Here is a 17,659-nt window from a genome sequence, read left to right on the forward strand (position 1 = left end):
ACCGCCCGCCGAAGGGTTGCGCAGCTCGATGGAGCAGATGTCAAGCATTTTCATGAGCATCTAGGTGGCTCCGACATAGCATGTCCTCACGAATAATTCTGTTGAAAACCAAGACAACCAGATGAGCTACGCAAGAAAGATCGAAGCGAGAAAAGTGGTGTCATTAATATTCCAGGGAAAAATTATACAGTTGTGATGGGCTGGAATTTCGCAGCGACGAGTTATGAAACATAATGATGAAAAATAAAACAAACTTGTGGTGTACGTAAAAATTAAAGAGGGTGGGAGATGGGTACGGAGTACAAATCAAAGATTAGAAACAAAAATACTAAAGTAGAAAGAGCGCATGGCAACCGCATAGATTTCACATTCAAGCTGTGTGTGGCGGAGCAGATATTTACCGGCGTTTTGGTGTTGGCTAGGACGGATAATACTGCTCTTGTGACGCACAGTTTTTCTGGTGTCGTCTTTCGTGGTTGGCGCAGTAAAATTGGCCATCAAAGTTAGGTAGTAGCCCGTTGGCCAATCTTGGTTCGCTGCAACATAAAAATATTCGAGGAAAGCTAAGCTCAACGACAAACTGAAACAGAAACAAATTGAACCAAACTGGCCTCAACTGAATCTGTGGAAGCAAGAATTTTCCACAAACTGCTCCTACTAATCATTCTTATGAGCATATGGAGGTGAGAACGCGGCAGTGGGAACTGCTGCATCTGCGATACAGTGCTCATCTTCTTGACACCAGTGCGGTTCTTTTTGGCGTCCAAACAAGAAAGGCTCACCGTGATGTCTCAGTGACTAGGGAACTCCGCGTCCTGAGTGCTAGGTCGCTGAATTGAATATCCGAGCTGCGGCGGCCGAATTTAAATGGAGGCAAAACGCAGAGACGCCCGTGCACTGGGGCTTAGATTCACGGTAAAGAACTCAAGGCGGTAGAAATTAGCCTCAAGTCTCTCACTGCAGCCCGCATTATGCCCCACAGAGCAACGTTGGAGGCAAAACTTTACTCGCTAAACATTTCAGGACGCGAACTTTCAACGCTCTATAGGGAGGATCAAGCTCATTTGTGAGCCCAGGTGCCGAGCTTCATGTGTTTATACTGGAGCAACGACTAAGGTCCGATGTGATAGAACCAGCAGCTGGCCCCTCTTTAGATATACTCAGCTGATACCGCCTCTGACTCTACCGTACTGTGATGTGGACGAGAAACAGGACGAGGAGAAACCGCGAAGTCACGCAGCACACAGAGCTGGGGTAGGAATTAGCAAACATTTCTGCGATCTCAGCTATCTTCGGGAAGTGTCATGGTTTTTGATTGGACACAACACAAAGTATCACTGCAGGGGTAGTAAACTTCCGTATACACCACTGTCCAGCAAATACGGACGTCAGCGCCAATCCCTCGCATAGCGGCCGGAGGGAAGTAAACTACAGCGTCACATCGTCGTCACGACAACGGTATCCAGCAGAAAAGAACTTCATTACCGAGCAGAATTCGAACCACCGCCGTTGAAAAAAAGAGCAACTTCGTATCTCGGTCACTCAAAAAAAAAATCGTCCACGGCCCCAGCTTTATCGCGCTACGTGCGTGGGCAGGAATCATTCAGCTTTAAGCATCAGTTCACCTCCAGTCGCCAGGTGCGCTGAAGTGGTTGAAACCAAAATTAACCGGAGCTTCCTGCCTGAAACTGCTTCGACAGTAAAAATAAATAAAAAAAATGAAGCCACACACTCAAATTTGACGAGCATGCAGTCACAGCAAATGTAACAATCAGGTATTTGTTGTGTGGACTGCGGCAGTGTCAAAAGCAGGCCTGAGCGCCAACATCGAGGACCTGCCCATAGCTGCTAGCAAGGTGCAGTGGGATATAGTAATAACTCACCGGATGAGATGCCAACGAAGAATAAATACTTGGGCCAGCACTTGACTCGAGCATGTGCTGGTGTTCGGCGTACAAGCCCACTTCAGTGGAACTGTCAGACTTTCAGGATTTCCAGGTAATGAAGTGACGCAGCCTGCCTCCTGGATTGATTGTGCGTCATTCAGCCAGATGGAGGCTCCATTTCACGGTACAAGGGCACCCCGGGTGCATCCGCACTACACTGCGGAAATAAAACAAGGTTTTAACAGCCAAATTATCAGACGAGAGGCCGTCTGACAAGGGTGTGCGCCCCTTGCTAAGATGCTGTGTAGGGATAACTCACTTGACCATGCAGTAACGCCAGAAGCCCAGCAGGTAATGAAAATCGAGGGAAGAAAACGCTGAATACTCAGCCGTAACATGGCGAAACCTGAAGGGCCCTGGAGCAGGAACGCTTGTCCCTTCAATGAGGTCAGACATCAGCCCGTGCTGTTTTTGTTGGCCCTTTCTAAAATGGCACACATCCCCTAGGGGAAATTCGTCAGGTTCCTGTGACGAGAGCCAAAGGAAATGAGTGCGGAGGTTTAAAGGTAGAGGGAGGCTGTAATTATATACGTACAATATTACACCGCATCAAACTTTTTCTTCCTCAACTTCCTCGTTCTACCCCACTATTTTTTTTATTCCTGTGAGCAGCCGGCTTTTATTTTTTTAAGTAACAGCTGTGAATCTGCAACGCATAACGGTTCCAAGCTAGAGAGCAGCTGCGTCTTCCGCTGGCCGTCGCCGCGCTCTGCAGTCCAGCAGGACGATGCCGCAGCCTATTTTCGCCACAGCCAGGGCTCGTGCTTTCTTGGCCCGCGAGCGAAGAAGAATCAGAGAGCGGCAGCGAGGCGCTCGTGACGGTGCACGATGCTCTCGGTGCTTCCGTGGCTGTTCGACATTAGCCTACAGCTGCCAGCGCTGAGCAGGAACCTTGCGGGGAAGCCGGAGATGGATAAGGAGACGTACTTGCGCATTGTGACCAGGCTGCAGACGCGGATCCAGCGCCTGGAGGAAAATCTGGAGAATTCCCGCGTGGAGGCCGCCCAAAAGAGCGCCATGCTCAAGGAACTGCGGCAGCTGTGCATCGAGAAAGACGACCAGCTGCGCAGGGACATCGAGGAGATGAACGCCATCCGGAGGGACTTCGAAGAGCTCAAGCGACTCTACGCGGAGCGGTGCCGTCGCAAGTCTTGCGGCATCATGTGACCGAGGAACGTTCGAGCGCACGCGCTGCGGCCGCCGAACCGGGAGGGCGCCGCAGCGGAGCTGCCCCTGGGGTGCTGCTGAGAAATTCGGGGCACCCGCCCCCTTGGACAAAGACCTTCGTGGGACGCTGTCACCGCCGCTGGGACGCCACACCTTGGTGTCGACGCAGCCGTCAGACAGGTAACGCCTGCCCCACCTCTCCCTCCGCGTCGCCGAAGCCCAACGTCAGTCTCTCAGCCGCCACAGAGTTCGGACGCCGCTCGCGGTCGCCGACCATGTACTGCGCAGTGTGATGTGCGGAATGAAAATTCCCGGCTGGACGCTCCGCTCTCTAACACTGACTTCCTAATCTGCTTAAAATTAAGAGAGGTGGAAAGCGGGTGGGGAAACAGGGACTACTGACGTCGATACTCAAGAGTGGCGGGACCCGAGAAAATCTTTTGTTTTAGCGCCTGCGGAGGACTTTTCCAGTGTGTTTGACCACGTGTTTTCCAGTGTGCATTTATTACTTCTTGCCTATTTTGTCTACTGGTTTTTTTTCCTTATATTCTGCACCCCGGCTTTATTGACAAGCTTGCACTGTGCTTTCAGTGTAAATAAAGAAACGTGTGTCCTGACCTTCGGCGTAGTTTGATGCCGTAGCGCCTCTGCTGCGACTCGGCTTTGTTGGAGCTGTCGGCTCCGCGTTTGAATCTAATTAAACGGTGTGCGCTAGACAATTGAGCGACCTACCCCCGAGTTCCCAACGTCCCGCACCGCTCAGGACTCCCGCGCTCGGTGTGAACTGTTTGCAATATAAAGCCCGCCGCTGTAGGCTTTTGTGTATTGCAGTACGTAAAAATCGAATCTATCTTTTACAGCCCTTCATGCGACGCGCGCTTATATCTACTCGCTGTGAGCGCATGCTGTACAACAGTGTGCAATGTAAAACGACCCATCGAACTTTGAGCCATATGTCTGCCTTCTCAGCAGCACTGATTCAGGTACTCTGGAAAAGGCCTTTCCAACTACGTTGATCGAAAAGATTTCTGATTGGATCAACGTCGTTGAGAAGGTTTTGTCACTCTGGCAAAGCGGCACTGCCCAACCAGGCGTCAAAATTCGAAAGAGGCTTATTTGTTTGGTTCGCCTCCAAAATATCGTGGCAAACGGAAACGCAAAAGTGATTTCCTTCACCCTTTTTCCCCTGATTTGTACTAGATACTCCTATTAGACTTTTATCGACCATCAGACATTAAAAATTTGAATTTTTCTTTTGTTACATTCCCATTGTAGTCTGCTGTGAAAACGAAACCATGGACAGCTGGGATAGCAGAATTTATTGGGCATCGTTCTAAAGGCGGGCTTGTTCGGATTAATCTAAAAAAGTGGCGCTTCACCACTTGCAGCTAAACTTTTCGATCAGTTTTTCTTGCCCAGTCATCTGCCCCGCCTAAAGTTTATTTTTAGTATGCCGTGAGCATCGTCATTCCCTCACTGCCTCAGCCACAATCCTTGGAACTTTTCCGAGCTCTTTATATTGATTTGGTCACTGAAAGTGCCTGAAGCCATAACTAGCGCGGAGAGAAAATATACGATAAGTTCCATTTAAGAGGGCGTGTAGATGTTTTGATAACACCTGACAGAACTAATTACTCGTGAGCATCAGTGAGCAATTACCCCCTTCATGGAGCAATTGCTCTATCGAGAGAGCTCTACTATATTGATTGACTCTATTCTATTTCGAGGAAGTCACCTGCATACACTGTACTGACATCTCTATTGATACCACCTATTTACCTGACAATTCAGTGGTCCTCCAGCCCCGACATTGTGCATCGAGTATATTGTGTACAACGCGCACACGTTTAACATAAAATGCCTGTTGAATTGAACCAGCATCCATTAGTCTCCAGCACCACGCTGACCTTATCTAAATTGCAATTGCGACAGGTAAGACACACTGCTCGCATATCCAAACCAAAATTCATGAGGGTATTCCTGATATTCCTAGTTGTCAACGGTGCGATTCTTCAGCACTTCTTGGTGTCGTCGTCGACTTGCTTCTGACTCTTTGGCACGCACTTTTGCTGCACGACCTCCTATGTAGTGGGTGTAAGTGCTAAATATGGTGCAGTGCTTCTACCTGCCACTCATGTTTTTTTTATCCTCGTCTATCTTGGAACTGTCATTTCTGTTGTCTTTGTCACCCCAAAATCGGGCCACCTTTCCACGTCCGTTGCCTGCAAGGTTGCTGCTACTGTTGACCGCACGTCCAATGGCATGTGCCCGCAATGTTACAAACTCGTACGTATGTATATAGCCGTGTGGACATAATAAAAATAGGGAATGGTTGAAATTCAGTAAAGAAAAAAACAAGGAAAACACTTTCTGGTGCGATTCCGAAATTAAGTTTTTGTACGCCGGAGCAAACTATCCGCAAGCGCCACTCTATTCTGACCTCAATTTTTTTCCTCATCAGGCACTTTCATTTCGCGGCACGAAACACTGTGCTTAGCGGTGACAGTGTCCACATTTGATTTTTATTGAACTAATGATGTCACATAGGGTATTTGAGGCTGTGTTGAACATGATCTACTACGCGCACAGATTGCTGGTATCACAAGTATCACAGATTGCAGGTACTGTCGTCGATTTTGCTTTGCTTGTCATCGTTTTCATTTTGTGGCGCTCTTACGTCATGTCCCTCATCTCCGCACTGCGCTTCCTCCTTGCCGCTGACGCTCACATGTACCAAACACATCTACCATCCGATCACTTTTATGCATGTCCTGGACGGCCGGGATAGCGCTAATAATCCAAGTCGCATTTAAAAAATAAACACCTTCTCTGAGAAACAAGCTGCGAATAAAAGTAGCTGTCGCGGCACTCTAAAACGTTCATTTTATTACCTTCAGATAAACCAGAGGGTATAAACGACACGGCACGATTACGTTATGTGCGCAGAGGTGGACAAAATGAAACTTGTTGGCGTGTGCAACAGGTGTGGCATTTTCGTTTTCAAGCACTGATATTAGTGCCTACGCATTTATCCGATGGGTATCAGCCCCGCACAAAATCGTCCGTTGTCTGTTCGCAGCTGGCCTAGCGCGAGCGCTCCGTCCCGTGGCACTGCCCGCTCATCGTCCTCTTCTGCGAAGCACAGATCCGCGCTTTCGCACCGATTCGAATGTAGCAGACATTCTCTGTATACTTTTTTGGCTGTGGCGGCTTAAAAAAAGAAGACAAAGCACAGATGAAATTATGTCCATGCGGCTACAGGCAGCTACATACTACTAGAGTTTGCTCAGCCCTGCGCAAAGCGCAGCGGAGCAGAGCTAGATGATTAGCGTCGTCGTTAGTTTACTGCTTGTTCAGAAGATAGCTAACGAGCAGAAAAGCAGAGGCGCATACAAGTACGCTCCCGCACATGCTCAAGCCTCTCCGGTCGGGAATGTTCTGACTACGCTCGTCGCTTTTTGAAGCCACTAAAATTCCGCGGCAGTATGTTACAGAAGGTACTCTGACAGTGCTCCAGCTTCGTGTTGCTCGCCTTCTTTCAAAGTAGGCGTGAATAGCATAGCTCCCGGTAACTGGAACCCCAAATAATGCTGTATATCCTGCCCTTTCCCGACACCACATTTTTTTAACTAGAGCATGGCAACAAAGGCAGCTTGTTATCTCCGGATTTCAGATCCGTGCATTAACTGAATCCTCTGAATGTTCTCAGGGCTACATGGTTGGTATGTTAGATTTAACGTCCAGGAGCTGAACGTGGTCTATAAGAGACGTCGTGGCGTAAGACTCTCCACTAATTGGGGCCACGTTTTTTTTAACGCCCGCTGAATCTGGTAGCACATGAGCGTTTTTGCACCTAGCCTCCTTCAAAATGCGGCTGCCATAGAAAGGATTCCCTCCCTTCTCCTTGGGATCAGTAGCCGAGCTCTATAACCACTGAGTCCATACGGCGATTGCTGTTCTCATGATCTAAGAAGAACCAGCGCAAAAAGAACAACAAGGAAGAAAGAAGGAGGCCGACATGGACAGAAGCGCTGAACTTTCAACTTTATTTCAGAATAACTATTACAGCGTATTTATACAGTAAACTGTCAGAGGCAATGACGCACAAGCAGAGCAAAACAATCTTATGATCAGACAATGATTCAGGAATTAAATGAAGTGGCAGTGGCAACAAGCAAGCAATAACCATCAACGCTCTTTATTATAACATATCAAGGAAAGAAATAAAGCAATAAAAAAAATTTGAAGATGAATGGTCAACAACCCAACAAACACAAAAACTCCTCAAAATCTCCCAGAAATATCCCATCAGGACATTTGGAATGTCACTAGATCTCATTTTCTCGAAGACGTCCAAAAAACGTCCCCACATCTAGCCGTGTCCAAAAAGTTGTGCGTCCCAGGGACAGCCCCAAAAGGTTAATGCTAGATTTCTCGGCTCTGGCTCAAAAAAATTATTTCTTCTTTTTCATGCAGACTTCAGGCACCTAAGCGCACATATGTGCCAAATTTCAGACACATGCTTACGTTACAGGTGGTGTAATACATCTGTCAACTCGCGTGAATGCTTGCTGGCTAGGCCATTCAGACTTACCTGTTTACATGAAATGTGCTTTAAAAAGGTGAAAATTTGGGCTGGTTGGTGCATGATCTTGTGACGGGAGCAGCGCAGCACGAGATAAAAAAAGAGGCGGGACACGACGCTGAATAACAACCAGATTTTTAATGCATGTTCGTCCAATATATACAGCTCGCTCGTATTAGAAGGAAAAGAAAGAAGTATGAAAAACGCATAAGATGTACACGTGGTGAAATATTAAGACATCGCACGCAGATAATCAATTTCTCTGTCACGAAGCGCTATTGAAGGTATGCAGACGCATATGTCGCTCTTTGGTCGGATGTTGAAGGCTTCTTCAATCTCTCTGGTCCGTTGATCAAAATACGACGGGATGACCATTGTGTTGATAAGCTGCGGAGCGCATTCATGCTCTCTGCAATGTTTTGCTAATTCACTGCTGATGGCGCCCTTTAGGGATCTTTTGTGCTCTCGAAGCCGTTTATTCAAACAGCGCCCTGTTTGACCAATGTATGTGCGTCCCCATGACAGAGGTATTTCATAAACCCCGCTTTTCACACATTTCACGTTTTTTTTTCAGGTGTTTTTTCTTGCATTGATTTTGTCTTTGCTCGCTGTTGACTTTGGCGCACAGGCTCCTTAACTTGTTGGGTGCTGAAATGAGCACTTTTACACCAGCTCTTGCTCTTACCCTTTTGAGACTGTGGGAAATGCCATTAATGCAAGGAATGACCGCTTTTGGCTTCCTTTATTCTGATGTTGTTGTGACATATTTTCTGCCTCTAGGTGCTTGCAGAATCCCTTCTGCGACACTGGATAGCAGTCTCGTCGGGCAACCTGCTGCTTTCAGCCGACGGTTCTGGGTGTCAAAACTGCCTTGAACCTCATAATGACAGGATCTCGTCAATGCGGCTCTCATTGCTGTTTTTTTCTACCCCGCTTGATGACCTTGGAGTGCGCAGATGTGTAGGGGAGCAGTCCCTTCTGGCTCCGTGGTCCGTACCGCCAGCGTATGTGAGAGCCTAGAAAGGCTAGCGTCAAGTCAAGAAATCGCATAACCTTGTTTTCTGGGAGTTCACTTGTTATTTCTAGTCCTAGTTCTTCTAGTCCTTCTAGTTCTTAGCAAAATTAGCAATGAGAGCCGCATTGACATGATCCTGTCATCATGAAGTTCGAGGAAGTTTTGACACCCAGAACATTCGGCTGAAAGTAGCAGTTTACCCGACGAGACTGCTATCCAGTGTCGCAGAAGGGATTCTGCAAGCATTTAGAGGCAGAATATATGTCACAACCACATCAGAAGAAAGGAAGCCGTACGCGGTCATTACTTACATTGATGACATTTCCCACAGTCTCAAAAAGGTAGGCGCAAGAGCTGGTGTAAAGGTGTTCATGTCAGCACCCAACCAGTTAAGAAGCCTGTGCGCCAAAGTCAACAGCGAGCAGAGAAAAATCAATGCAAGGAAAGCACCGAAAGAAACATGTGAATTATGTGAAAAGCGGGGTTTAGGAAATATTTCTGTCATGCGGACGCACCTATATTGGTCAAACAGGGTACTGTTTGAATGAATGGCTTCGAGAGCACAAAATATCCCTAAAGGGCGCCATCAGCAGTGAATTAGCAAAATATTGCAGAGAGCATGAATGCGCTCCGCAGCTTATCAACGCAATAGTCATCCCGTCGTATTTTAATCAACTAACCAGGGAGATTGAAGAAGCCTTCAACATCGGGCAAAAAAGCGACGTATATGCCTCAGCATACTTTCGATAGCATTTCGTAACAGGAAAATTGATTATCTGCGTGCGTTTCCCTAACATTTTACCACGTGTACATCTGATGCGTTTGTCATGCTTGTCCTTTCCTTATTGCACGCGCGAGATGTATGTATTCGATCGAACGTGGATTAAAAATCTGGTTGTTAGTCAGCGTTGATTCCCGCCTCTCTCTTCTTTGTTTCGCGCTGCGCTGCTCCCGTCACAAGAACATGAAATGTGCTAGAATTTTAAACACAAAGGAAATATTAATTCAAAAAGTCGCCTGATCCCGCCCATATAACAGGAAATAGCAGCGCAATACAGATGTAATTTCAGTTTATTAGATGTGCTCTTTGCATTTAAATGAATACAAACAGGAGACGCATATGTATGCATCATTTAACACACAATGTACAGAGCACTATGACACCAGCAAATAATAATCGTCAAAATGTTCTCTAGCTCTAAGAAATGTGAAAAAAATGGAGCGATAAAAACATAATACAGGCTGAAAGTTGATGCACCTTAAGCAAACATTCTAAAGGGTACAAAAGCATATACGCACACGCAAAAGCAAACACATGTAAAGAGCAACCTGGGTGCCAAAAGAAAAGACGATATGGGCGTACGATACCGATACGCGGTTTCAGGTTACGGATATTCTGCAGGGTGAAACCTCCCTCTCGCATTGCCTCTCGCAAGAGCCTCAGAGTAATCTTGAGCGTGTTATCAAAACAGAAAAAAATTAATTCTACGAGGCGAAAATAAAAAACGAGCATAAACCACATACCTTGACGACGTTGCCAACAGAAACCCGGGGATGAAATATGAGTTCAACGCAGCCTTCTGTCCTGCGCCTTCTCACGGCACAGCGAACGCTCAAACATACGCGTTACATCCTCGTTACACCCCCGTTTTATTTTCTTGTGACTAAGTGTGGAGATAAGACTGCTTGAAGCCGGATGGAAAGGGGGGACGTCTTGAAGTAGGAGCCCTGGCTTGCCGCACCCATGGTACAGCAGACCACGCGTGCGGCACAATACGGCGTGGGAGGCGAGATCAAGGTGGTCAAGGCACAAGTAATCCGGTGGGGGTGGGTTGGGAGTCAGCGACGCGAACATAACACAAACTATACCGCTGCGACAGGACGGCAATGTAGGTAGAGCAGGTTAATCCAGGGGCACTCGCAGCAAGAGTCTGGTGGTCTTCCGAAGATCTCTCCCGCCTATGACCGCAGTGGACGGCCACGCTGCCACCAACAGCACGCCACAGTCGTCGGAGGCGCTGAGAGATGCAGAGTGCGCGCTAGGAGTCGCCCATTGCCTTGAAATCCGCTGCCGCGAACGACGCCTGTAAGAGAGCCATTATGGTGTAGGGCCGTGAAGGCGTGCAAAAGACTTGCGATGCGCCGCGCGCCGCTGCACCAGTTCCAAAAGGAATGATGTGGGCACGCCGAGGTGCGCGCGAAAGCTGCCATGAATCCGCAGCTATGAAGTTCACGACAGCCCAGTGATGAGAGCAAGAGCTGTTGCGCGCTAGGGCTTGCGCGCGAGCGGCTAGGGGCTGCGCGAATACATGTGCGCAAGATGGGTTCCGTCCAGCGAGGAAGCCGGGCGAGCGACGGGAGGCCCATTACTGCGCCTCTGCTAGACAGCGGCGCAAAGAGGACTGCTGGTAGTTGGAGATGCCTGCAGGGACTGTCGCACCGTGCTGAAGTTGGAAACACTATTGAAGACGGGCACGTTGGTGACCGCCGCTCCCGGCGATGCGATAAAAATGCAGACCGCCGTCCCCTGCCTGCCTGCAGCATGGAGCCGACGGCCCACGAGAGAGATGCGGGGTGAACTGCGCTTCCTTTGGCTGGTCGAACAAAACTGATCTCTCAAAACGGCGAGTGCAAGCGCACAACCTTCTCTCCCCGTAGCTTTTGGCTCGAGGGAACGAGAAAAGGGGGCGAGGAGTCAATTTGTATTTTTTCTTGAAAAGCATTGGTCCCAAAAACGTTCTTCCAGTTACCTTTCTGGGACCAAAATGCTATAATTTGTTTTTGTTTCAGCTTAACACCCTCGAAAAAACGTTTCTAGGACATTAGTTGGCGCACTTCTCTTTTGCTTGTGTTTCTATGTCCTCTCTCTACGGCCTGGAAATCTTCGATAAATGTTGTACTGGGGCAGGGACATTCCATCTTTTCTGGGCGCTCCTGGGGAGGTACGTTGTTTGCTGGGAAGGAACATGCCATGAACAAGCAGTGATAAAAACATGGTCATGTAGCTAAAAACGATAAAAGGTATAAAAGGTGTAAATGTATAACGAGTTAAAAGGCCAAAAAGTAACACGTCAAAAAGATAAAACTGAGATATAAATGCAGATGAAATATAATATGTGGTTGAAAGTTCAGCGCTTCTGTCCGTGTCGGCCTCCTTGATTCTTGTCCGTTGCTCTTCGTGCGCAGGTTCTTCTGAGATCATGGCGTACCAACTAGCCCAACAAGTTTTGCTGCTCTCAAGGCTATGTTCGATGCTCGGCATAACAAAATGAATTTTTTTTCTATTCTGCTTTCATTATATTGTTTTTATTCTCGATTTCTGATATTTTATATTCTTCGGTTATCATTAAGGTGGGTGATCTATAAGGCGCGCTATGCATAAGACGTACCAGCGAATCTTTGTTCTCTGTACCTTCAGTTCGTGTCTGATTTTTGTTGTCACCAAAATTGATGCCAATGCTTTTTTTTTATTGCGCCTGTAAAGCGTACTTCACCTTCTAAAGAGTAATACAGTGGCGAAGCCGCTTACAACTAGCCACATCTTCCTTCAGTGGACGTCCCGTAAGCACTTATCAGGCGTAAACGATAAAACCGTGAAGTTTGTTGGATCGAAGGCATTTTGAATGAATTGCATGATAAAAAATCCTATTCTTTTTTTCCTTTCAGTGCCGAGTACAAGAACCACCATCACACTTTCTGGATTGGCAGCAACGATTTGCAGTACGAGAATTGCTTCACCTGGGCAGATGGTCAAGAGTTTGAATACACACGTAAGTTTCCAGCGTTCTTTGTTCAACGCTCAATGAGCCCATCTATCAAAATTGTCGCGTATACCACAATTTTGTTGAGTTTAGTGCATATTATGCATTGTTTCGGCGAGCGTGCCAAGTCATTTTGAGGGCACCTAAGTCTCCTTACGTGGGGAAATGAAAAAGCATCTGCTTTGAAGAAATTAAAGGATGCAGTAGCTCTCAAATCCCGACATCTCGGTGGACACCTCAACCGCGTTTTAAAGCATGCCATTGAAGGTGCATATGTCATTGAACAGAACCCTTTTCGCAAGCTATAGCCTCCAACTTGAATAGAACATCTAAGCTATATGCAAAGAGAAATGCTACGACACCACCCAGAATGATGTAGAACGAACGGTTGCTCAAATTTTGGTGAATTTATTCGCGAATACTGCCACCGCATTGAGGTCAAGCAGTAATGACATCGCTGGGATTTCGTCTGCACTTGCGATATCTGTTGCTCAAACTATCGTCATCGCTTCGGTGGGCGCGGTTTTGCCCCGCTGTGCGTCTCTTTCTATCATTCTTCCTCTTTCCTGTCTGCACGTGGCAGCGATTGTGACTCAGCTCGGGTGTAAAGTCGTTTCTCTAAATTTTGCGTCATCCTGTCACATGACTTGGACGTGACCTCGTCTAAATTTCGCAAGTCATCATGTCACGTGACTCTGGTGCGACGTCATTACCTTGACACGTGACTCATTTTGCAAGCCGTCTTGTCACGTGACTTTTGTATGACTTCATCACCTTGACACGTTACTTTGTATTTGCAAATCACCATGTCACGTGACTCACTAAATCGTTTAATGAGTCACGCTAATTACCTATGCCATCATAGCTTTTCATTTCGTTATTTTCAGATTTACTAATTCGCTCGTTCTGCTTAATTACACTACCTAAATTCTTAGTTACGTTTACAAATAGACGGTGTGACGTCATCATTATTCATCATGGCATACTGCACCATTCATTAATTTATTCCTCACTATCATTGGGTTTTTACACATTCATTCATATCGAGAGACGTCATCGTGTGGACACATTTTGCGGGCAAGTTCTGCGGACCAGATCTGCGAACACAACTGCGCTATATAATGCTTTCGCATTAACATGTAAACAAATTATTTGTGCTGGCATGTTGAATCCCGTCATCCCGCCGCACTTTCGTATGCGAGTAGTCAAGCTTATAGCGACTGTTATTTTTGTTTTGTCTTGTTATTTCGTTTTCTCCCTGCTTCCTTACACGGTTATAGAACCGCACCTCCCTGCTATGGAACATGTTCCGGTTTGAAGCGACTGCTACGAAATTTTGCCAGAAACATTACATGCGCCGTCCCTGTGTGAAAGTATTCTCTGTTATGCCTGGACAAGAAAACGCGGCGGGAGAAATATGGCCTCCTAGCGATACAGCAGCTCGTTTCGAGGAAGCCGACCTTCAACACAGGGTAGCACTGGAGACAAAAGTTCCCGTTTTCCTCCAGGGCGAGAAGCGGCCAGCTAGGGAAATTATCAACAGCACCGCCTTGTGGACGTTTTCGTGCATTCAGCTGGCGCGGCGCACGCTCAAGAACGACCTCCTCGGTGCTCGGTGTCTGTGAGAGAGGAATCGTGGAGGGGGAGGGGCGGGGGTGCTGCGTCAGCTGCATCTCGTGGAAGAACAAGGGGAACTCTTCGCCATGCGCGGTCCGGCCTAACCACTCGGCGAATAGATTGCTTTCACGCGCCGCGCGCAGCGCCCCTGGCCGAGAATGTAACACGAGAAAGCACTCGGAGCCTACACGCATAGTTGTTTCCTTCGATATTTTTTTTTCAGTCGTCCTTTCGCCCACTGGACTCCGAGGGGAGCTGCCTTCTTAACTCTGATAAACGAGGCAAATCGGCTGAGCGGTGGCGTCCTTCGTGTCTAGGAATCCATGCCCTTTTTCCGAGCTTTTTCCCCCTTCGGGCATCGCATAAACAATAACGAACTCTCTACTCCCCCGCTATATTAAAAGTGCGGCAACAGGCCGGGCACCCAGCCACGTGGTCGTTCGCAAACTTCGCCGCCAAGTTCCGGCGCCGATAACGCTACCGTAGAGCAGTTCGGTTTGAAGCCATTTTCGCGTGTCTCGGCCGCGTTCTTTTTTCTGTAGCCCGCACGTGTCTTCGGGGCCGGATGTGGGCTTCTGGCGCACCCCTCCGGTGCCGACGGCCGTGCGGGCACCCCGTCGTTAACTCGTGGCGGGAGCTCCGCGCTCCCCGAAGAGGATCAGTGGCCCAGATACCCGGGATCAGGAATCGACTGTCATGGATCCCGTATCGTGAACTGGACGCTTCTGCACTGGCCGCCTTCACCGCGCGCTGTGGTGCGGGCGCTCTGCGGACTGATTTACGGCCACCGCGCAGCCGAGCCCTTTGCTGCCAGAACGGGATCACCCGCGGTGTGCCGTCGCTAGTCCTTAAGAACGCCGCCGTCTTCCAAAGCGCGAATACGCCTCCTCTCGCGTTTGGCGATGGTGCGAGCATAATTCCTTCATTCTTATTTTTTTTCAGCGCAAGTAATATTTCTCGGCCAAGTGCTAGACAATCTCTGGCGATGAACCGGCGGATGATATCGCTCCCGCATTTTCCTCGTCGTCGGCGTGCGGTTCAGGGAGTGTGTATATCCGCTCGTGAAAACAGAAGTTGCGCGCCTTACGAATGTTTTCTTGCTTAGTGCTTTGTTATTTTTACTAGTACTGGTTGTAACAAAAAAAAGAGAGAGTGGAAAGCCTCTGCGAAACAGGCGTATTTTCCGGGTTGTTCTCTCCACCAAAAGCTTGACTTCAACGCAGAGAAATCCACGCAGCGGACGAAAAAAAGAAGTAATAACGCCTGTGCCGTGCTGTGGGAACGCTGCGTGTATGCGAGCATTTCCAGAGGTATAGTACATTATAATGCAGCTAAGACGTGCTAACTAGCACGCTGGTTAACGAATATTGAATAGTTAACTTTTTAACTGTTACTCTTAGGCTCCATATTTATTGAGAGCCGTGTAGCCCACCGTAAGTAATGTCTATATCAGTTTTTAGAATTTCGAAAACGCAGTTAGTCTGGACTCTGTGGTCCAAGAAAATTCAGCTATTTCGACGAGTTAAATTCACTGGAGAGATTGCTTTGCCTGCAAGCTTCTCGAAAGAGTATATATTTTGGCGCATCATAGCCAAAATTTGTTTTGTTTTTTTGTAGCCAAACTTTGTACCCAAAATTTGCACATCTTAGCTGTATTCTAATTTACTACACCGCTGACAATGCTACGCCGAAAAAAAGCGCTCTTCTAACTCAGAAAGCCTATTTTTAAAAGTTCTGTAAGGAACACCCTCTATATACATGCGGACACACTACACGCAAAGGAATGCCCCACAGGCCTAGCGCTTGTCGAAAAATTATCGCATAGATCACAGGGACGCCAAGTTATTTGCCCACCTGTAGATGATAAACCTTTATTTTTTTTCAAATTGCTGTTCCTGGATATATAACGACACTCGTCAAACATCAAAACACAGCTACTGAGCCGATTAAAACCTATGTGAGAAATTTTGTGCGCACACATTCGAGATTTTTCGCTCAGCGCGACAGAAAAATAACGCCCGCCACTTTTCGCTCTTCCCGATATTCCGGCATGCTTATCCGATTTTCCAGTCAGTCTTTACTTTCACTGTGAGCGCGCTTTTTGCTCGCGCGTCACGGAGTCCCCGGGCGAGGCGTCTCGCTACAAGTGTTCCCCCGCATCTCTCGGAGTGTGCATGGCCACCGCTGGCGCTGCGGCGCGATGTTGTTTCTTGTGGCCATGCGGGCGCAGGCAGTGCATGCCCGCTGCTGGGTTAAGCGCACCCTGCGGGGAAGTCAAGCCGTCCGGCGCAGAAGCGCGCATCGCGGCGGCCGCAATAATTGTGGAATGTTGTGCATGCAGCCGAGGAACGCAGAAAGAATTTTGATGCTCGCACGCCGCTTCGGGCTTATCATGTGTCAGTTTTCGGTTTGTTCCCACCGCTGTTGCTGCTGCCTCCGCCGCTTCTGTGCTCCCCTTCCCCCCCTGTTTCTCTCCCTTCCTCTCTCGTTTTGTTCTTCTTTCTTTTCTGTTCAACTTTTTTCTCCTTCGTGTCCCGGGCCGGCAACGTGCCCGTGTTTTTAAAAGCAGCTTGTGCGGCTGCGGTTCCGCACAAAGCCAACTTTCCCGTCGAATCTCGCTGCCTATCCAGCATTCGCGAAGAGGGAAGAGAGAGAAGGGCGATTCAATGTGCGCGCCGAGGAATGCACCGATGCGAAAGTATTAAACGCAAGCGCACACCGACATAAATAATTCAGTGCTCTGAATCGTCGGACATCGACAGAAATAGCAGCGCGTTTTAAAAGAAGCGAACGAAAAGAAGAAGCGGCACCGAGGGGCAATGGGAGAGCGAAACAGCAGACGGTTCGTTGCCGATCGAGCAGCAGTGGCAAAACCAAAGTGGGTTTCCTAGTAATTGCGTTTTTCAGCTTAGTGTGGCGCATTCTTTTGATTCGGCCGCGGTTTATCTAAGTGGCGCTTTTTTAGAAAAGGAAAGGGGGTGGAGAAGAGCGGGAGCCTTTATTTGATCAGAAGAGGGGTCATGCGTGCAAAGGAAAACGAGGAGGCAGAGATTATGCAGTAGAGAGCAAGTGTTTTACTCGACTAGCGAGGGCAACTTAAAATACGCCTACTGAAAGCAAGAGGCGTCCCTGCGGAGGCGGACTGCGCGAACAGCGGGTTTCTCTCAGCTTAAGTACGCTGATATACGTTATAAAATTTAGGAAATGAAAGCTTTTTTTATCGAAATCAGAGTGAATGATGCGTTCGTGTTTTTTTTTTTTTTCTCCTGCTTCTTTTGCTCCGCGAAGTGAACGTAAAGAAAGAGAGTGGCATCGAAAGCTAAGCTTGACTTTGTCTGCCTTGCATCAGTTGCTTTGACGTCAAACTTGTGCAGCGTGTATTGCCGCTAGCCGTAGGTACATGGTTCAGACCAGTAAACTGTTGTGTCTCTGCCGTGTCGGCACTAATAAGGAATCACAAAAACTCTGCAGACAGCCAGGGTCGCACCCTACGCATCGAGCTTCGGCTCCGTAATGCTTGTTAAAAAGACTGGGCGACGAAGTTATGCAGTCAAGCATGAAGAATACA

At 48.0% G+C, this 17,659-nt stretch overlaps 1 protein-coding gene across 1 annotated transcript in view; it reads left to right on the top strand.

Moving 5' to 3' along the window:
• The window catches only part of LOC144114347 (uncharacterized), a 333,452-nt gene that overhangs the window by 279,622 nt on the left and 36,171 nt on the right, over positions 1 to 17,659 (top strand). The window contains exon 8 of the mRNA XM_077648004.1: positions 12,380 to 12,483. Coding sequence (XP_077504130.1) covers positions 12,380 to 12,483 — 104 coding nt within the window. The remainder of the gene's footprint in view (positions 1 to 12,379; positions 12,484 to 17,659) is intronic.

Source organism: Amblyomma americanum, chromosome 1 (assembly GCF_052857255.1).
Source record: "Amblyomma americanum isolate KBUSLIRL-KWMA chromosome 1, ASM5285725v1, whole genome shotgun sequence".
NCBI classification, from domain to species: Eukaryota; Metazoa; Arthropoda; class Arachnida; order Ixodida; family Ixodidae; genus Amblyomma; species Amblyomma americanum.